Source organism: Seriola dumerili, unplaced genomic scaffold (genome assembly GCF_002260705.1).
Source record: "Seriola dumerili isolate Sdu_G_001 unplaced genomic scaffold, Sdu_1.0 BDQW01000068.1, whole genome shotgun sequence".
Classification (NCBI taxonomy): domain Eukaryota; kingdom Metazoa; phylum Chordata; class Actinopteri; order Carangiformes; family Carangidae; genus Seriola; species Seriola dumerili.
In genome coordinates, this window is record NW_019174323.1 from 7,656,265 (window position 1) to 7,676,618 (window position 20,354).

General features: G+C 40.6%; 3 protein-coding genes and 1 pseudogene across 4 annotated transcripts; 3 read left to right on the forward strand and 1 right to left on the reverse strand.

Annotated features, from left to right (window-relative positions):
• Positions 1–225: 225 nt before the first annotated feature.
• Positions 226–2,572, reverse strand: fbxl15 (F-box and leucine rich repeat protein 15). Of its 2 annotated transcripts, none has more exons than XM_022742941.1 (4): positions 2,430–2,572; positions 1,953–2,112; positions 886–1,388; positions 226–776 (listed from the first exon to the last, which is right to left on the reverse strand). In XM_022742941.1, exons 1-4 carry the CDS (start codon positions 2,453–2,455, stop codon positions 587–589), a joined length of 879 nt encoding a protein of 292 aa, XP_022598662.1. In that variant the 5' UTR covers positions 2,456–2,572; the 3' UTR covers positions 226–586. The 2 variants fall into 2 exon arrangements, with proteins under 2 accessions (XP_022598662.1, XP_022598661.1); XM_022742940.1 differs by having other exon boundaries at positions 1,953–2,115.
• A 1,153-nt stretch (positions 2,573–3,725) lies between these two features.
• Positions 3,726–5,461, forward strand: LOC111220030 (annotated as a pseudogene).
• An 833-nt stretch (positions 5,462–6,294) lies between these two features.
• ndufb8 (NADH:ubiquinone oxidoreductase subunit B8) lies at positions 6,295–8,411 on the forward strand. Its single transcript, XM_022742979.1, has 5 exons — positions 6,295–6,400; positions 6,651–6,777; positions 6,935–7,034; positions 7,237–7,392; positions 8,247–8,411. The coding sequence occupies exons 1-5, from the start codon at positions 6,310–6,312 to the stop codon at positions 8,337–8,339; spliced, it is 567 nt and encodes a 188-aa protein (XP_022598700.1). The 5' UTR covers positions 6,295–6,309; the 3' UTR covers positions 8,340–8,411.
• Positions 8,412–8,616: 205 nt separating this feature from the next.
• On the forward strand, positions 8,617–20,233 carry LOC111220106 (protein transport protein Sec31A-like). The gene is made up of 25 exons (XM_022743074.1): positions 8,617–8,707; positions 9,435–9,685; positions 10,410–10,605; positions 10,688–10,783; positions 11,328–11,468; positions 12,127–12,269; positions 12,367–12,466; positions 12,578–12,739; positions 13,201–13,353; positions 13,447–13,677; positions 13,768–13,842; positions 13,968–14,060; positions 14,183–14,300; positions 14,430–14,608; positions 14,742–14,868; positions 15,058–15,203; positions 15,417–15,590; positions 15,702–15,854; positions 15,969–16,161; positions 16,239–16,637; positions 17,617–17,675; positions 18,409–18,534; positions 18,631–18,750; positions 18,866–18,937; positions 19,527–20,233. Exons 2-25 carry the CDS (start codon positions 9,483–9,485, stop codon positions 19,704–19,706), a joined length of 3,639 nt encoding a protein of 1,212 aa, XP_022598795.1. The 5' UTR covers positions 8,617–8,707; positions 9,435–9,482; the 3' UTR covers positions 19,707–20,233.
• The last annotated feature ends 121 nt before the right edge of the window (positions 20,234–20,354 follow it).

Sequence of the window (20,354 nt, forward strand, 5' to 3'; positions counted from 1 at the left end):
TTTTTGCAATATCATACACACACAAAGTACCAACAAAAATAATACACTGTACTTTGGTTAGAATTGCTTTTCTACAACACCGAATGATTTAGAAAAAGTGCAGTGACATCTTTTGGATATGAGGCAGCAATTCTTAAAAGTACATGGCTTTCTTCAGTCATTTACAAATGTGGCATTATTTTCAGTTCCATCTTAAATATGAATCTTTGATCAGATCCCAGTGAGTTGTTTTTTTTTTTTTTTTTTTTTGTCCACATTATTTAGCTGCACAAACGTGAGCGCAACACATCCAGATCTTCCTGGATTGTCTTGACATATTCAGAGCAACTCCTGTGCCCATGTGATGCAGCTGAGAGTGATTGCAGTTATGAAGATAACTGTAACAAAGACAGGCAATTGTTGATTACAACTGATTGACTGTAACTGACATTATCTATTTATCTTAGTAATAAATTCACCGTCGTTGAGTTCTGGCCCTGTTTTGGTATCTGACAGTCAGTTTTGGATATAAACATGTCATAAGCTCATACAGTAGATATACTGCTGATATTACCTACCTGTGTTGGGCAGACAGATGGCCCTTTGGTTATATCTGGAGATTGATAAATGGAGCGAACCCCAGCACATCCTGAAGAAGTACCAGAGCCCTCTGTAAGGGCGGCTCAACGTCTATCACAACATTGCGCTTCCGTAGAGGATCGAGACTCGACTCTGTCACATTGTGGCAGTGATTCACCTTCAGGGACTGCAGCTTTGGGCAGTACTCTGCAAGAGTCCTGTGAGCACAGCATGCAGAGGATATTATGGAAGAGCGCACAAGTGAGGTGATGCTTGTCAAAGTATGGGCACAAAGTTAGTTGGATTTTACTGGAAAATAACATTTACCTGATGGACTGGTTCCTGACCCTTAGGCAACCTGTCAGGTCCAGCTGCTCCAGGCCCCTGCAGTTCTTGGCCACCTCCTCCACTGACTCGTCAGTGACGTTGGCATTGACTGCCAAAGATAGAGACCTCAACTTCAAACACTTCTTGGCCAGGTAGCAGATGGCGTCGTCCTTGAGCTGGCGGCAGGCTGTGAGGTCGATCGACTGCAGCCCCCCGCAGTGGTCAGCCAGGCTGCGCAGGGACAGGCTGTCCACCCACTCGCAGTGCGCCAGGCCGAGGTGCTGGAGGTGCGTGCAGCTCAAGGACACGGCCACCAGGGAGTGGCGGGTGAGCCAAGCACACCCGCTCATGTCCACTCTCTGCAGATGCTGGTTCTGGCCAAAAACTGGCAGCAGCTCCTTGTCTGTCACCCAGTCTGAACAGTTCTGAAGTGACAGGCTCTGGAGAACTTTGTTGTCCTTTAACATGGAGCAAAATGCTTCCTTGGGAATGCATGGTCCAATCTGTGATATCAAAGACCAGATAGCAGACGTCCTCAAGTACTGATAATATCATTCCTCTCAGTATATATAGCAGGATATCAAAAGCACTGAATTCAGTTCCCTTGATAAAAGGCCTTAGAAGGTATTAAAAAGTCTTAAAATTTATTTACAAAGGTCTTGAATATTGCTCCTTGACAACTTTCAAACTTTTTTGTGTGGTTACTATCTGTCGGAGACACATTACTAAAGGCTTTTTGAGGAGTTCTTCTGTATTATTACTATGTATCACTATTATTACTGCTAAGTATCTTTCCTGAGAGCTCATTTTTTTGCAAAACACTTAATCTACCATCCTTTATCTAGGGCCAGGTCACCTTGATTGATTGATTGATTGATTGATTGATTGATTGATTGATTGATTGATTATATTACTAAGACATTTTATAACAAATACAATTAATAGATGTATGTAGGCCTTGTTTTTCAAACCAGTTTTCTGTCACTCTTTGACCAATATGACAGTGAAAAAAGGTATTCCGTTTCATTCTGCATTGCATTAAAAGAAAACAAATTAAAACAACTTACCGGGGACAGATCGAAAGTCCTGCAGTTGGCCAGATACACCTGGATGAGGCTGTGGAACTGCTTGCTCACCCTCTGCAGGCTGACCAGGTGTTGCAGCGGCAAATAGCATAAAATGTGTGGAACAAGCACATCTTCCCAGGGCAGGTCTAAAAGATGGCATCTGCTGAACAAATGCAAACCTGTGCGTTTACAGCTGAACTTTGACACTGCATGCAACGGTAAAGCGGTTTAACGGAACATTAGATGTTAAAATATGCTTTAAAAAGCAAGTTTCATTACATTTGTAATGGAGAATTTTAGATCGGCTTTATCACGGTGATATGTGGAGCGAGGTCAGCTGCCACAAATAAATGGGACAGCTACATTTCTCGGTGACTTGGATGTTGTTGCTATCGCTGTTAGCTGAGAAGCTAGCCTGCCGGGGCCACCAACCCAGCTGTTTTTTAATTAAAAACTCCATTTTAAAAGGGCACTTACGTTCGCATCTTAGCTTCTTCACCCATTTTGACTCGGATATATTATACAGAGTTTTTCAGGACGTGTTGTTCTTCATATAAACGCAAAAACAACGTATCTTCCTTTAGCATCTTGCAGGCGTTTGAGGTGTTGCCCAAACCCAATGCTGCCTTCAGGTACTATCGGGAGAATCTGGTGTAAAGAAAAAGTCAGGAATGGTACAACGTTGTTCATTTTACAAGATTTGTTGTGGGGGGGTGGGGGGGTTCATAAATTAACCCACATATAACACGAATTTCCAAATATCCAAAAAAGGGAAAAAAGAGAAAAAATGGTTTAAATGCAACATTAAAGAAAAGCATAAGTACAATAGAGATGATACAAAATAAATCATAAGCAGAATGTACAAAGCAAGCAAGTGTAATGCATAAAACTGAAGTGTGACAGGACAAAAAAACTAAAACTTAAAATAACTGAGCATGCAGTTGATGATAACCAAATTTGGGCGTGTAGAGAAAATGAAATCCAGAATTAATGGTAAAAGTGATACATATCTAAACTGATTTAATAAATGATGTTATCTCTGCTTTTTAGGCTGTTTTCTCCCATTCATTCTGTTGGTAAAGTAACCAAGTTGTGAACCTCTTGACTTGATTATAACAGTAAATGGATGGAAGCGTTGACGAGGAACAAGTGAACGCAGCAGTTGTAATTTTCCGGGTATACGTCAATGATTATGTTAAAGGCGATTGACATAGCCTATACGTTTGTTATAAGGATTATAAAATAAATCCTCTTATATAATGAAGACCTCCTATACTACGATAAACGTGGATTTGCTGGTATTTCATTAAGGTTTTTAAAACTCTACAACTTTATTGACAAATAATGTCATCAATAAACACATTAAAGTAGAAAGAAATGAAGAATGAATAAATGAAACGGGTCAATGGAGTAACTTTATGCCATGATTTCATGTTCACAGACAATGTTAAGAATTGAGTTTTATTATAAATCCGACACTTGTTCAGTTGTAAAGAGGAAATTATGCTGCAAAATGAGCCTGATCTGCTTCAGGCGCATACATGTTTATTTTGAATATTTGATTTCCCAATCCCAATCAGCTGCCACCATTTTACCAGCTACTCCTCCTGGTATACATGTGTTGAACAACTGACCACACTGCCAGCTCACCTCTGCCCAGAAGAACAATGAAGTCAGTCATGCTGAACAATTGCTGATCCATGAGTTATGTCCCCGTGAATGAGATGAGCCAACAGGATAGCTGAGTGAATACTCACTCTTGACTGACTACAGTACCCTACACAAGCTAGAGTACAAGCATGGCGAATAAATCAGTCTATGATTTCTCTGCTGAGACCCTGGATGGACAGCTGGTTCCGCTCAGTAACTACAGGGGGAAGGTGCTTCTCATCGTCAATGTTGCCACCTTCTGAGGGTCAACAATAGAGGAGGTAATAATCTGCAAGAGCACTGATTGATTGCAGCCAGATCACATAATCTCATAACACATAACCCGTGCTGTCATTTTTATTAGTGACATTTGATTTTGTGTCCTGCTTCCTCAGTACCACCGACTGAATGCACTGATGGAAATGTTCAGCGACCTCAGCTTCACTGTCTTAGGCTTCTCCTGCAACCAGTTTGGTCTTCAGTCACCTGGTAGGTACACTGAAGCTTTCGAAATGTGACAGTGTATTAGCCTGGTGGCATACTGTACCAAAAGAAACTCTGTACTGTTGTGGACCCTTGACACGATTTTTTTGCAGTTCCACCAAAAGTGATTTCCCATGTAAACTTCAATGTCTGTTTGGATTCCGTACAAATTTGTGTTGCTAAACTTATTCTTTCTTTCCTACCTTTTTCATGTTATGATCTTTTTAGGGCAACTACAGTATATACAGTAGGTAAAACTAGCGCCGCCATGGCCAACTACAACAGTAAAATGCTCCTTATGCAATTAAACATCAGCAGTCTTTTGAGTCACTAAGCCATTTTTCTGCATTAGTACTTTTACAGTTTATATTTTAAGTCCATTAGCTGCTGATACATTTGTACTTTTTCTTAAGTAGGAATTTGAAAACAGGACTTTTATTTGTAATTTGGTGTTTTAACATTAATGTGTTGGTGTTTTTACACAAACTAAAGGATCTGAATAGCCTACTTCTCCACCGGTGACCTACATACTCACTTTGTTTACAGGCTCACACCTACATTTGGCAAATTGTTATTATACATATTGTGGTTTTCATGAGGCATATGTTTAAAACAGATGAGAAATAACTTTTTTTTACCTTAATATTTTCAGAGGTTAGTCATGAAACCCTCAATATTCTGAAGTATGTGAGACCTGGCGGAGGGTTTGTGCCAAAGTTTCCTGTCTTTGGTAAGGTCGAGGTGAATGGATTAAATGAAGAGCCTCTTTTCACCTATTTAAAGGTAGTGTGTTTTACTTAGGATTAGATTGATGGATGAAATTATTAGTCACACTATATATTTTTCCTGTCAGAGCTGCAGCTGTTGCAACTGTCATTTCTGGTTCGTCACAGGAATCTTTGCCATTTGTGAACCCTGTTATTGGAGATATAAAGAAATTCTACTGGTCACCAATCAAGGTCAATGACATTCGGTGGAATTTCGAGAAGTTTCTCATTACTGCGGATGGCATGCCCTTCAAAAGGTAAAGTTATTAACAAATATCTCAAAAAGCACTCCTTTAGGTTTAACAGTGGTTTTAATATTACTGTAATTCTACTGTCTTTCCTGTACTGCAGGTATGAACTTCACTGCCCCATTGAGAAAGTGGAGAAGGACATAGCAGACCTTCTCTGATTGACTTTCTTCAGTGTAACACCAGTGGCAGAGTGACGATCCCCCAGTAAATGCACATGTGCACCTGAGCTGGATCTGATGGGAAGAGGAATAGGACTCGGAGCTTTAGTGCATTCACTCTGAGAAATGTTCCCTTAAGCCACCGGAGGAGTTTTCATATCGCCATCACACTTTTCACTAATGTGATGGGGTCTGCTATTCAAAATGAATAAAACACTATTAAAAAACCTTCAAGAACTTATGATTGCTTTTGTTGTCACTCCTGAGATTAATATATCAATGTATTTGAAGCCTTTATTTAAGTAAAAGTGCCAATATAACAATGTAAAACTACTCCATTACAGGTAAAAGTCCTCCAATGAAGACCCCACTTAAGTAAAAGTTAAGTAAAAGTATTATCAACAAAATGTACTTAAAGGATCCATATCTGTTTCACCTTTGTGACTGATTTATTATTATTATTATTATGATTATTATTATTATTATTATTATTATTATTATATAACTTTATTAGTGCTAGTGGAGCTAGAATGAGCTACTTTGCATACAGTTAGATAGTTTGTTCCAGTGGGTCCAAACCCAGGGGTCAACATCTTCCAAAAGGTCAAGGAAAAACCTGAGGGGCTCTGAGATGATTGATGGAGGGGAACAAGAAAAAAAAAACAAAGTGATACACAAAGCTGTTGTCACTGTTTGGACTTTTGGTTCGTCTTTGATTATTTGTGTAATATTTGAAATCAAGCCTTGTGAGAGGTGTAAAGGGTAAATGTCTCTTTGTTGAGACTGCTAACAACTCATATGCATCTGAAATGAGACACAACTCCACATCTTGTTTTTATAAGAGTACTTAGATTTTTTTATTCATGAAAATGTTTTTTTTCATTTATTTAAGTTTTTATTTACACGTTTCCCCCCATTATTTACAGTAAATATTATATAAACGCGTATGATCAGATGGTCCATGTGAAATTGGTCCTTATGTCGACCTGTACTTCCAACCTTGCGCATGCGTGTTTCTTATTCTGTCAGACAGCAGCAGCCAGTAAACATGGCTGGTGTTGGTTTCCGACGGTTGGCCCTCGCTCTCTCCAAAGGGAAAGGGCCCGGCATTTCAGCCCTGCTTTCGGGATGTAGAGCGGGTCAGTAGTGTGTTAGCTTTTTTATTGTGCGGTGTGATGTGTTTCTGTGGAGATGCGTATCAAAATTTAAAGTTAAAGCCTCGAATGGACATAACCTTGACATGCTAATGTTAGCTTGTGCTAGCAATGGAGCTATTCTGAATGAGAGTGAAGGCGGACAGAATAACATTGTTGTTTCTTCATTTCATTCGCTTCAGAGCTTTATAACTTAGACCTTGTTCATTTACATTTGCATTTATTGGTGTTTCAGCCTCTGGTGTGTCAAAGGATAGTCTACCTGGTCCGTACCCGAATACCCCAGAGGAGAGAGCCGCTGCTGCAAAGAAGTACAATATAAGGATTGAGGACTATGAACCATATCCTGACAAAGGAGAGGGGTGAGCTTTACTTTGAAAAAACACATTAGTCTTTTTAAATGCACTTGTGCGCGCAGCACATTCTTAGTTATTTTTCCCTAAAACAGACAGCATTTACTCAGAAGAAATACATAAGTTATTGCATAGATAATCATTTGTTATCATTATGTCTCGGTAGATTTGGTGACTATCCAAAGCTACCAGATAGATCTCAGCATGAGAGAGACCCCTGGTACCAATGGGACCACCCTGACCTGAGGAGGAACTGGGGAGAGCCGGTAAGATACTGATGATTTTATTTCTTGCTACTGGAATTATTCATGTTTGTATAGTGTATTACATGTATTTTTCTGGGACCATGTACAAAAACTTTAAGAAGAGCCAAGAGATGCTTTGTACCAGACTTAAAAATAAAAAAATTATTACAAAATGATATTGCCTACGACTGTTAATCAGCGATTGTTTCCTGTCCATATTTAGATGCACTGGGATTTTGACATGTACATCAGGAACCGTGTGGATACATCTCCCAGTCCTGTCTCCTGGTCAACAATGTGCAAACATCTGTTTGGTTTCATCGGGCTCATGCTGTTCCTGTTCTACGTTGGGGAGAAAATGCCGTCCTACCAACCTGTGGTAAGTACAGGTCAAGGCCTCAAGCTCACTACGCTGGCTTGGGAAATTATTAACACAGGATCTGGGCCAGACAAAAGCAATTGATGAAATTTTAATATCTTATTCCTCTACTTTTTTATGAAAGACTGCATATTTTCTTTCTCTTTTTACCTCCTACATGTGTATTGGTCATTAACATTCTGAATTGTGCCTTAGATACAGAGGTATAATCACAATGCATATCTGTGTCATTTGCCAAAGTCACTCCTCACCAACAAATTCAACATTCCCTAAAATCAGAGAAAATTGTGGGATAAGTGTAATCTCTAAGTGGTTAATGTGGAAATGCTGTGTGATTTCTACCAGCATTTAGTCTTTTTAAAGGTGCACAGTTCTTCCAAAAATCTGTGTAATTATGCATGTGAGGATAGCATAACAGTGCTACGTTGTCCTACTTCTTGTCAGTTTGGGTTGACAACTGGACCTATAGCAAAATGTTGTTTTGTTTTTTCAAGAAATTATGACTCAATATCTATCAGACAGGAAATATAGTCACAAAATTCTGCTCAAGTTATGCAATAATTTCAAAACGTAGCCAGGCAGCCAAGTTGTTTGATGTTCAGTTTGTGATTATTTCCGACTGGTGACTATAACTTAATATTTATGTTTACTGTGTTTGCTATTTTTGTTTGTTTTCAGTCATTCCGTGTTAATATTTTTAGTCATGTGGTTATAATGTCAGGACGACTTTTAAAGTCAAAAGCTGTTCCGTGAAAATGTATCAGTATATGTTAAGTAGTTTGAGTATTTTAGTATCACATAGATAATATGTTTCATTTTGCACATTTTCATTAATGCATTTGTCTCTGTTCCAGGCAGCGAAACAGTATCCCTACAGCAATCTGTACTTGGAGAAAGGAGGAGATCCTGAAAAACAACCAGAGGAAGTCAAACATTATGAAATCTAACGATTGAAATCTGACTCTACTTGTGTATATATATTTCTCTGTCAAGAATAAAGACGTATGTTAACAATTACATTTTTTTGTGTGACTGTTTCTTTTATGTGGAAATAATATAAGAATTTGTAAAAAATGTTTTTTTTGACAACTCTTAGATAAGATATGTTCAGGTTATATTTTTGTTGGGTTAGCTACGACAGTGGGGTTATCTCCGGTCCCTACTTCTGATAAGTGTTCTGTGTGGGCCACCGTAGCGCAGTGACAACACGGCAGAGCACTTTGGTCGGACTCCGCCTGTGGCTAAACTGTTAGCTCATAAGTAGCTTTCTAGCTTGTTGTGGATGCGGACAGTCAGGCTGTAATAGACAGTTGACGTGAGTTACTTTCAAACCCATATTTATATTTGTTTTTTGCGGGGTTTAAATTTGCTTGATACATAATATTTCTGTCGAAATATGACAACTAGGGTGGTGGCTTTTAACTAGCATGCTAGGTAGCAGCATCATCGGCTCCGGTTAAACTCTGGGATTAAACGACTGGGGAAGGTGCTACGCCAAGCAGCTAGGAAAATTATATGACATTTTCCAAATGTAGTGGCATGCATGGGCAATTAAATGATAACTGAAAACTAAAGGAGTGATAGGTAATGGCTGCAGTCAGATTGTATGGAATGTTAAATGATGCTAATGATAAGTGTGTGCTTGGAGCCGTGACGATTAGCTTACGTTACATCAATTTCTAAGTGTCTTAACTACAATTTAATGTAGATAATATCACCGGCAACTACATTAAATCCTCAACAATGGGGTTAACAGAAATGCCGGTATAACAGCTTGTTGTGGCAAACGATTTGGTGAGTTAACGTTTAGCCACATTTTCAGGAAATAGTCGGAGGTAATCTTTCAGTAAGGGTGGCACCCTGTTACAGCCAATTAAAGTAAAAGGTACGAAATGTGAGCTATGAGTATAGGTTTGTGTAGCCTCCAATTATCCAGTTAAGGGAAACTTAAATGACAATGCTGAGTTAAATTTGTGTGAAACCCACTTTCTGATTCGTGAAACCTTGTGAAAGATAAAATGTGTCCATTTCACTGATTTTAGTGGAGTCAGATCGTCTGTCCAGGACCTGAGACTTGTAATCAGAGGAAGATGAGGCTGAAGGAGATCCAGAGGACTGCCCACCAGGCGTGGAGTCCTGCAGGACACCATCCCATCTACCTGGCCTTAGGAACATCAGCACAACAGCTCGATGCATCTTTCAACACCACAGCTGCCCTGGAGATATTTGAGATGGATTTTTCAGACCCCTCTCTGGATATGCAGCTAAAAGGGTCATTGCCCACCTCAAACAGGTAATCTATAGATGTGATATAATGTTTTAAGGCCACAATTCTTCTACCACTGTCCATAAATTACAACAATTATTTTCATTAATGAATAGTCTGTTAATAAATTGCAATCGATTAGTTGCTTTATCCATAAAATGTTAGAAAATAGTGAAAAAAACCTGTTATAATTTCCCAAGGTGACATCTTCAGAGGTCATTTTTTGTCCAACCAACAGCCCAAAACTATGATATTCAACAAAGATATGCATCAAATCATCACTTTTGAGAAGCAGCAAATGTGTCATTTTTGCTCAAGAAATTATTTATATGATTAATTCACTATCAAAATATTTGCCAATTAATTTTCTCTTAAACGACTAATTGTTGCCCCTCTAATCTTGACACATAAGTCACAAATCTTCATCCTTACTCTCAATCTCCCTGTAGTTTGGAAAAGCATATCTAGTCTGGTATCTGTCTAGTGTTCACAACACAGTTTGGGCAAAATTTAAAATAAAGCATTGTTGATTCTAAATAAAATAGAATTCTTTCATATTGCCTGCATTTTACCATCTGATTTCAACGTTTTTATAAATGATGGTTAATTTTTGGCTCAAAAGGCAAAGAGTTAGAAAGCTGAACACATGGTTTTTGCTGCAGTAATCAACTCTGATGTAGAAATGATACAGCAAGTTTTAGCTATGAGTCATTTGATGCAAACAACTCATTATACCTTTCATATACTATAGGTTGCACAGTATCGTATGGGTGAACTTTGGAATGGGAGCAGATGGTACTGGTGGGAGACTGGTTGCTGGCAGTGAAAATGGCACATTGACTGTGTATAACCCAGAGGAAATAATGAGCTCTGGAGTGGAGGCAATCGTGGGACAGTCTGACAAACACACAGGGCCCGTCCGAGCTCTTGATTTCAACCCTTTTCAGGTAAATGTCTGTCTCCTATACAGAAGGACTTCTGGCTCTGTGGTACGCATTTTTAATCTTCCTCAATTGCTTCCTTCTCCAGAATAATCTCCTCGCATCAGGAGCAAATGATTCAGAGATATACATCTGGGATCTAAACAACTTAAGCAGTCCAATGACACCAGGAGCAAAGACACAGGTGCGTGCATGATCAGGAGACCACAGATTTTGTGAAGTTTACAGATGTCTGTCGTGAGGAATGAGTCGACTTTTTTTGATTTTGATCCTGACCCATTTACTGTTGCTGAAAATAGAAACCATAGAAACCAATTCCCAACAGACAGCTTTGTTTCTTTACCTTTGTAGTTTCGTGTCAGAGTTAAAATTGAAAGTGACAAAGAAGTTTTGTTTGTGGTTTCTCTTTCATGCGTTCTGTGTGAAATTGCCCTCAGATAATGGAGCTAATGATGCTTTGTCACATAGACATTTTCTGTATAAATGTTTCAAGCAAGCCTTTCATCAATTTCATAAAAAACAATTTATCATTTACTGAATATCTTGAGTCTACGTCACTATCAGCAGTTTGCTCTAAAACTTAATTTAAATAAGTATCAACAGTATTTGCATGGCGCAGACTATGTATCATAATTTGAATATTGGGGTTTTGTTTGTCTCAGGAATCAGGGTTTTTTTTTTTGTTTGTTTGTTTTTTTTAAAGTAACAGCTTCTGTCTCTTCTTTCAGCCTGCTGAAGACATCAGTGTTGTGTCCTGGAACAGGCAGGTTCAACACATCCTGGCCTCTGCCAACCCCAGTGGGAAAGCAGTTGTGTGGGACCTGAGAAAGAATGAGCCCATCATCAAGATCAGTGACCACAGCAACAGGGTTGGTGGCTTGAGAACTTCAAACAACAAATCTTTATCTGTCGTGGATTAATCAGAAGGCTCACTGGCCACACTACACCACTGTTCTTACCCACTGCACGGCAATCAATGCACAATGTGACCACTGTCCAGTCAAATTATTAAACAGTAGCTCTGTATCAAACAGGCTGATTGGCCTTTCAACATATCTCAACCCTAAGGCAGACCCTGGGACATTACCCTTTAACTGCTGTTTATTAGCTGTTACATAGATATGCTAAGACATGTACATGAAAATTACTAATAAATATAATAAATACAGCATCATGGGTACTTACAATATACCCCCTGGAAATGAACAATTTGAACATTCTATGATCATGGGAAACTTTCCAGTTTCAGTACAGTCAAGCACCCCAAGCTAAAGTCCTGTAACAGCTTTCATGTCAAGGCTCGGATTTTACCTGCAAGACAGACAATGATTCACCCAGGAGCTTTTCAACTGATGATTCTTCTTCTTCTTCTTCTTATTCTTATTCTTATTATTATTATTATTATTATTATTATTATTATTATTAAGCCTCCCAGCCCTTTAAGGTTAGACAAAAAGTTAAAATGTTTGTGTTGCACCCTATAGAAAATCCATTTTATTTTAAGTCTCATCTGTTGTGTGATTTCAGATGCACTGCTCAGGAATGCTCTGGCACCCAGATGTTGCCACCCAGTTGGTGTTGGCTTCTGAAGATGACCGACTGCCAGTCATCCAGATGTGGGACCTCCGTTTTGCCACGTCACCCCTTAAAGTCCTTGAGAACCACACAAGGTGAAGCTTAAACGGTTTATGTATCATGCTCATGTCTGCTGTTTGTTCATCTTGCAGAGTATATTGTATGTACCCTCTGTTGGTATTTTCCTTACAGGGGAATTCTGTCCATATCCTGGAGCCAAGCTGACTCTGAGCTCCTGCTGAGTAGTGCTAAGGACAACCGGATCCTCTGCTGGAATCCAAACACTGGAGAGGTATATGACATTAATTGCTGCTTCTGTGTTACCCCTCAGTGACCTCGCCTCATTATTGTGACTTGATGACGATGCCCTGGGTTATCAAATGTATCATTTCCTTCATTTCAGGTAATTTACGAGCTTCCAACAACGAACCAGTGGTGTTTTGATGTCCAGTGGTGCCCCAGGAATCCAGCCCTGCTCTCAACAGCATCGTTTGATGGGAGGATCACTGTCTACTCTGTGATGGGAGGGAGCTTGAAGGCTCAGCAGCAAAGCACAGCTGATAAGGTAAGAGACTGTTCTGTTGTATGTGATATATTTAATTCCAGCGGCCTTGTGCTGTGAACTACATTGTTTGTCCAGAAGATGGTGCTGGTGTGAAGGGATTGATGGGGACTAATGACAGTATATGACATTGAATTTGAAAACTGACTATGCTTAGAATTTGAGAGTTAATCGCCTGAATTATGGCTGCAATCAGTAATTGTTTTCATCGATGATTATTTCCTTAATGAAGTGAATAATTGTTTGGTCACTTAAATATCAGAAGAATTGTGAAAAATGTTAATCAGAGTTTCACCGAAGATAGCCAGTACACTATCGTAGAAGTCTAAGCTAGAAGAAACCATCAGATATTCATATTTGAGAAGCTAAAAAAAAATTTGCCACTAAATTTCTGCTGATTGACTAATTAACTATCTGTCTTAAGAGTTGTGCTTGTTTTTAACATTGTATGTTTTGTTTAACAGATATCCTCCTCATTTGATTCAATGGATCCCTTTGGTACAGGGCAGGTGCTGCCTCCCCTGCAAGTTCCTCAGCCCACAGTGCAGGACACCGTAGTTCCCCCTCTGAAGAAGCCACCTAAGTGGGTGCGCAGGCCAGTGGGGGCTTCCTTTGCTGTGAGTTCAACATTGAAATATTTTATAAGCATGTTAATGGCAGAGGTAAAATCTTTTCCTTTATGACTGATATGTTTGTTTTTTATTTCTCAGTTTGGTGGGAAGCTGATAACCTTTGAGAATCCCAAGCCGACTCCAGTGCAGAGCCCCCAACCCGTCCCCAGACAGGTGTTTGTGAGCCAGGTTACCACGGAGACGGAGTTCCTCCAGCGCTCCAGGGAGCTGCAGGCGGCACTGCAGTCGGGTTCCTTCAACAACTACTGCCAGGCCAAGATTCAGAACGCCAAGTCAGACGCTGAACAGGACATATGGAAGTTCCTTCTGGTGGGCCCTTATGTACTCATATTCAGACATTACATTAACTTTGTCAGTCAGTGTTGCACTTTTGCATTCTAAACTAATTTCTGTTTACAGGTTAATTTTGAGGATGAAGCTCGCATTAAATTCCTCCGACTTTTGGGTTTCAGCAAAGATGAATTGGAGAAAAAGGTATCCTGCCTCTGATTCAAACTGCAGCTATTCTCCAATACCTGTCTTATATAAACATCTACATGTGACTCATCATCATCATCATCATCCCGTGTCTTAGCTGTAAAAATGTTTTGTTTATGCAGATCTCAAAATGCCTGGGGAAGAGTTTTCAACCCAACGGACATGGAGTTGATGCCAAAGATCTGGCAGAAAAGATGCAGCGCCTCTCCACCGAGGTCAGCAAGTCTGCACACAGAGAGTTTATTTTCAGGGTTTTTTTTTTTGTTTTTTTGTTTTTTTTGCTCATTGTTATTTGCAGCTCCTGTTTACTTGGAAATATTCTTTGTTGTATTTCCAGAGGTCTGATGAAGTGACTGCAGTAGGTGATGCTAGAACTTCCGGTTCCGTTTCACCAGCGGATTTCTTCAGCCAGACCCCAAAGGAAAACTCCAACTTCCAGATCCCTGTGTCATGTGGTAAGATCCCTCATCTAAAAAATACTGTTTTATTATGTGATTGTTACACATATTAGCTGCATGATTGCGAGCTTAACTGCAGGTTATGTGACTGGGTTGATGGCTAATGAGCTTGTTGTTCTTTTGAAGATACTGACGGGTTGATAAGCCAGGCGTTGCTGGTTGGTAACTTTGAGGGAGCTGTGGACCTGTGTCTGAATGATGGCCGCTATGCTGAAGCCATCCTCCTGTCTATCAGCGGGGGAGAGGAGCTGCTTAAGAAAACGCAGCAAAAATACTTAAGCAAGCAAAAGAACAGCATTTCAATGGTGAGAGAATTAATGTCAAAGTCGATGCTGTTGAAGTTGCATTCGTTTTGTTGATTGTGCTTCAGATGGTACATTCACAGGAGAAAACATTTTATCTACATGTTAAGTTAATATAGTTTATCCTCGACACTAGCTTATATCATCAGTGGTGACCCAGAACTGGAGAGACATAGTGCAGAGCTGTGAATTGGACAACTGGAAGGAGGCTCTCGCTGCTCTTCTGACCTATGCTCACCCTGAAGACTTTGCCCGTCTGTGCGGTAAGATGCTCACTCTGCTCATGCTGTGACTTGCCTCATTGCCAGGAGAACTGCACAGCTGTACTTGTTTTACTTGCTGAATAACATTTCTGTCTGTACCTATCTGCTCTGCTCTCATGCAGGCCTTCCCTCTTTTTTTTTTTTCTTTTTTTTTTTTAAAACATTGTTTCACTCTGTAATTCCTGGTAGATACGCTGGGAGGCCGGCTGGAGCGTGAGGGGACAGAGAAGCGCTGCCTGCAGGCCTGTCTGTGTTACATCTGCTCTGGGAATGTTGAGAAGCTGGTGGAGTGCTGGGCCTTGCATAGAGACTGCTCCTCCCCTCTTGGTTTAGAGGTATAATCCCCTAAAATGAATCCCTCTAAGATGAATAATGAATGATTGCATTCTCCATTATAAAGAAATGTCCTGACATGTTCGAAACTGTTGTAGCTTGAACCTGCAAGAGATTTTTTTATGGGCTGTACATGCAACACCCCATAGTAGCCCAAAGGTGAAAAAAACTGAGGAATGCAGCAGTCACAGTGTTGTGTGCTCTGTATCTTGCAGGATCTGGTTGAGAAAGTAATGATGCTACGTAAGTCAATCGAACGCCTTCGCAACAGCGAGGTGGCAGTCCAGAGCCCCATCCTGGCCGAGAAGCTCACCTGCTACGCCGGCATACTTGCTGCAGAGGGCAGCCTGTCCACTGCCATGACCTACCTGCCTGATAACTCAGACCAAGTGAGAGGCGTAGCGCAAAGTTGTGAAAGATCTGCACTCTAAATTCATAGTTTTACTTTATTTGGATTGTAATTTGCACCTTTGCGTACTTGTGCCATTTTGTCTCTGCAGCCTGGGATCACGATGCTGAGAGACAGGCTGTTCCACGCTCAGGGAGAGGCTGCCATTGGACAGCAGCCTCCAAACTCCTTCAACAGAGTCAATGTGTCGACAGCCAAGCCCACTCCTGCTGCGCAGACTACTGCACCAAAAGCACAAATTATGGTATAAATTTATTAGCGATCAACAGCATTAATTCATGCATGTATTTTGCAAGATGTTCGAACTTTTCCTTCAAACATAGAGACCATTGGGGTGATTGTTTTTTTTTGTATTCAGAGCCAGTACCAGCCCTCTGCCCCTTCTCAGGTGGCTGCACAAGCGCAGCCTCCTATGCCATCGGTTTTTACCCCACAAGCTGCTCCAGCCAACACCGGGCCTGGTCTGCCACCCTCTTCTCATGTACTGCCGCCCAGTGCGACCCGCCCTGCCATGAGGCCTTCCTACCCGCAACATCCTGCTCCAGCTCCAGGTTTGACTGTTTGTTCTAGTAATGATTTCAGGCTGATTTTATTTGATATAATGATATTTATTTGTGTCTCTTCCCAGGCTTTCTTCCTCATCAGCCATTCCAGCCTCAGCCCATGCCCATGGGCGGACTCTCAGCCTTCCCTCCTCCAGGTCCTTCTATGCCAGCTGCTAACTTATCAGGACCTCCACTACCGCCTTCGTCATCAACCCCCGGAGGTCTGCCCCCCATGCCCAGCCCCGGGGTGCCACCAACAGGCTTCATGCCATCTACCTCTTTACCCTCAGGCCTCATGCCGCCCAGCTCCCAGCCCGGAGCCCCAGTTCCCATGTACCCAGGGGGCCTCCACAACCAGGGTTCTGCACCCCCAATGGCGTCTGGTCCCTATGCTCCTCTCGGGTCAGGGTATCCACAGGGAGGCCCCGGAGCGCCTGCTGTAAAGCCTTTCCCAGCTGCTGCTGTCGCTCCTCCTCCTACAGGTACACAACATGTTTGTCACCTCCAGATCAAGAGATCATAGTTACATTCATTCAGTTTTTTCACACTTTTTCTCACATGTTTACCCAAATATTTCTTGATAGCAACAGTTTTGCGCAGCGTTACAGATGTTAGCAGGATTCTGCTGCTTACAGTGATTTACTTCTATTCAGCTGTCACTCCTTATTTGACTTGCAGGATATTTTCCCTGGCTGAATTCCCAGTGTGACCATCAAGGTGACAGGGTTAGGGTTTATTGAATCAGAGTGCATTGAAACATACACTGAGTGACATTAAAAAATACACCTGTATGGTATAATTCAGTGCAACACAATATTCCTGCATTATGTTCATTCATACATGTTCATTATTACATGTCACCGCACAGGGTTTTTATATCTTTCACTCAGTGTGTGTTTGGTGGTGTTTGCTTGTGCTGCTGTAGCTTCAGGAAATTGTAGTGCCTTAAGAGAACAAACAAAACTACAGTTTCCAGTAGAGATATTCCAATACAATTTTTTTCCTTACCAATTCCTGCTGATGTGTTAAAAAAAAACAAAAAAAACATTTAACAGCATTTCCAATACTAGAATCAGAACAACTCTAATTTCCAGGCTTGAATTAAAGAAAAAAAAAAAATCTATCTCTAAATAAAGTTTGATTTTTGAACACACAGTATCAGCCCCTTAAACATAACATACACTGTCTTATAGTGCAAATTAAGACTTAAGTCCAACATCTTTGATGCTTGTGATTCTTCAGCATTGGGATATTGTTGCTGTTGGCTGCCTGAACTATTTGCAGTATTTGCTGTTTTGTTTTCGCATAAACTGCTAAAGTCTACGGGCTAATTTCATGTTCACAGCATTTTGCCATCTAGACTAACCTTGGCTCAAAGAGACAATCTCTGGCTGCTTGAGTGTGACCACATTAAAAAATGCCACTAGTTTCTGTCTGATTCTCACTCTTCTTCTAATGTAGGACCTCAAGAAGGCTGGAATGACCCACCAGCAGTACGAGGTGGACCCAGGAAGAAGAAGGTATTTGTGCATTTATCACTATTAAAATAATCTTTTAGCTCTTGCAGTTTTGTCCAGTCTCTGCAACATTTCCTTTTGAAATATGCTAAATTAGATATAGATAATATGCTTGCAAATGTATGATCAAACCTTCCCTCATTTAGTGACCCAGTCGACAACTACTGTTGTGAGCACAGGTCAAATCAAACTTAACATAACTTAAACATTAATGCATTTAAAGGTATGGTTGAATATCCTCTAAGATAGTGGTTCCTAAACTTTTTTTCTTTGACATACATAGAGGGACTGGGAAAAGTTAATATTTAATCATTTAACCCATCAAGAGCTCAGTTCAATAATTTAAGTTATCATTCATTGTTAAAGCTCCACTAATAAATGTTTTATTACAACAATGTATTACATTTCTACATAGAATTTAAAAGGGAGTTGTGTGTAGTGACGAACCCCTAGAGAAATATCATCTCATTAACTCTCATTAACTTGATTTCCAGCAAACAAGCTCTAATAAACTCACTGTACACTGCCTGCTCTGAAATTAATGGGAGACAAAGTTAGCAACTAGCTAACTACAAGTTAACTAAAGTTGAACATCCAGTCAGCGTTCCTCTGTCCAAATGACCCCAAAAGTCAGTTAATGTAGCTTTAATATGTCAAATCTTAAACAGCCCAGTCTCAGTGTATTTTAACCTCCCTCTCATGGACTGGTTGTGAGTTACTGTTGTCTTGTACGCAGGTCCCCGATAACTACACTCCACCAGCCCCCATCACAGCTCCTGTGATGGGATTCCCAGTGGAGGCCCCTCAGCCTCACGACCACGCCCAAGTCCCCCCCGGAGCCCCCCAGGAGCCCAGCGTGCAGGTTGGTGTGTGACAAGGGGCCGTTATCTAAATTCTTGGCAGAAACTCGCACGGCAAACATGTCAGCACTTTGTATATGTGTCCTTGTTTTGCTCAGCTCCTCCAGCAGCTGCCAGCAGAGAGGGTGGAGCAGAAGGAAATCCCTGCTGAACACATGGTCCTCAAATCCACCTTTGACAGTCTGGTGCAGCGTTGCCAGCTAGCAGCAGGAGACCCTGTAAGTCTCACAGCCTGTCTATGGCAGCATCCACATTTTGCTGTTTTATATTGATTTAAAAAAAAAAAAAAAAGTTTTATGAAATATTAAAAGATCAAAATTATTTTAATTTCAGCAAACAAAAAGGAAACTTGATGATGCAGCCAAACGTTTGGGATACCTGTATGACAAGCTGAGGGAGCAGTCGGTAAGGAATTGTTACATGCAAGCAAGGTTGTCGTCATGGTGCAACAAAAAAAAAAAAAGGTTTTTCAGAGAGTTCCCCTTTCTTTCTAATTGTGTCTTGATTGATTATTACTCTTTGATTAAATGAAATTATGGTATATGACCCCTGAGAATCTCTTCTCCTCAGTGCCCACATGCAGTGATGATTTGAACCTTAAAGGGTCGCTGCACCCAAATCATAAAAAGCTGGGTATTGCAACCAATGTTGCGTTTAATGAATTTTGTTAAATGTTTTCTGTATCACACAAGGAATTCCCCACAGCTCTGTGTATTTTGGGGGTGGCAGAAGTCTCAAGGAGAAAATCGGTGAATCACGTATTGCAGCATTCCTATCACCTTTTTATGTAGAGGTGACGACTATGAGGAAATGACTTCCACTTTATTTACAAAAACTTTTTTTCTAATTACAAACAATTTTGATCATTAATAATTGAAGTCATTCATATTGCAAAAAATGCAAAAACACTGTTGCTCAGACAAAACAAGCAATTTGAAGAAGTCTTCATGGACGCCCGGGAACTTATGATATGATTTCCCTGCCAATCTCTTAGCTCTCTCACAACATCCTGAACGGGCTCCACGAGATCAGCCGCTGTGTGGCGAGTCAGAACTACCAGCGCGGCCTGGAGGTCCACACCCAGGTGGTCAGCAGCAGCAACTTCAGCGAGATCTCCGCCTTCATGCCCATCCTCAAAGTGGTCATGACCATCGCCAACAAGCTGGGCGTCTAACCCCCGGGAACTCCACCAATCAGACTTCAGTGTTATCATACTGTTATATATGTATTTATTTCTTTTTGACCTGATGATGTGCTTTGATAATGAGAGTAATTACCGATAATATTGCAGATTGTGATCTTCATCAATCCATACATGTTCTTTCCCGGAGGAACTCGGCTGATGTGGGCAGTGAGGTGGACTTTTGTAGAGGTTTGTTAATGTTGCTGTGGTAATGTTACGATAAGATGAATGTATTCTGAAAGTTGTGATTCAGTGTAAATTCAACAGTCGATGTAATATACAAAGCAAGTGGTGAAAAAATTTGAATCAAGGCGGTGTTTGTACAAGTAGGTGCATTTTCATAGTCCACATTACACTCTACACCAGTGCATATTTTCCCCTCTCACTTAAGCAGTAGTTGAAAAAAAAATTGTGATTGAATGCATGCAGTGCTTCAACTGCAGAAAACAAAACATCTGGGACTAACAACCCCGAGGTGGGGGTGAGGATCGTGAGAATAAAATTTGAGTTGCACTTATTATCCATCTGTCAGTGTACTTTGTATGAGGGAGATACAGACTGGCGCTCGTGTTGTTTTTACAGAGCGAGTATCACAAGCATCAAAAGCATTTAAAAGAAACACTGTAACATAAGTACTGA

Coding starts and splice junctions, on each gene's coding strand:
- ndufb8 (XM_022742979.1), top strand. CDS start 6,310: ATGGCTGGTGTTGGTTTCCGACGGTTGGCCCTCGCTCTCTCCAAAGGG. Junction 6,401..6,650: donor GCTTTCGGGATGTAGAGCGG/GTCAGTAGTGTG, acceptor TTGGTGTTTCAG/CCTCTGGTGTGTCAAAGGAT. Junction 7,393..8,246: donor TGCCGTCCTACCAACCTGTG/GTAAGTACAGGT, acceptor TCTCTGTTCCAG/GCAGCGAAACAGTATCCCTA.
- fbxl15 (XM_022742940.1), bottom strand. CDS start 2,455: ATGGGTGAAGAAGCTAAGATGCGAAC. Junction 2,116..2,429: donor GAAGAAGCTAAGATGCGAAC/GTAAGTGCCCTT, acceptor GCATTTGTTCAG/CAGATGCCATCTTTTAGACC. Junction 1,389..1,952: donor GGACTTTCGATCTGTCCCCG/GTAAGTTGTTTT, acceptor TTGATATCACAG/ATTGGACCATGCATTCCCAA.
- LOC111220106 (XM_022743074.1), top strand. CDS start 9,483: ATGAGGCTGAAGGAGATCCAGAGGACTGCCCACCAGGCGTGGAGTCCT. Junction 15,855..15,968: donor CACCAAAAGCACAAATTATG/GTATAAATTTAT, acceptor TTTTGTATTCAG/AGCCAGTACCAGCCCTCTGC. Junction 18,751..18,865: donor AGCTAGCAGCAGGAGACCCT/GTAAGTCTCACA, acceptor TTTTAATTTCAG/CAAACAAAAAGGAAACTTGA.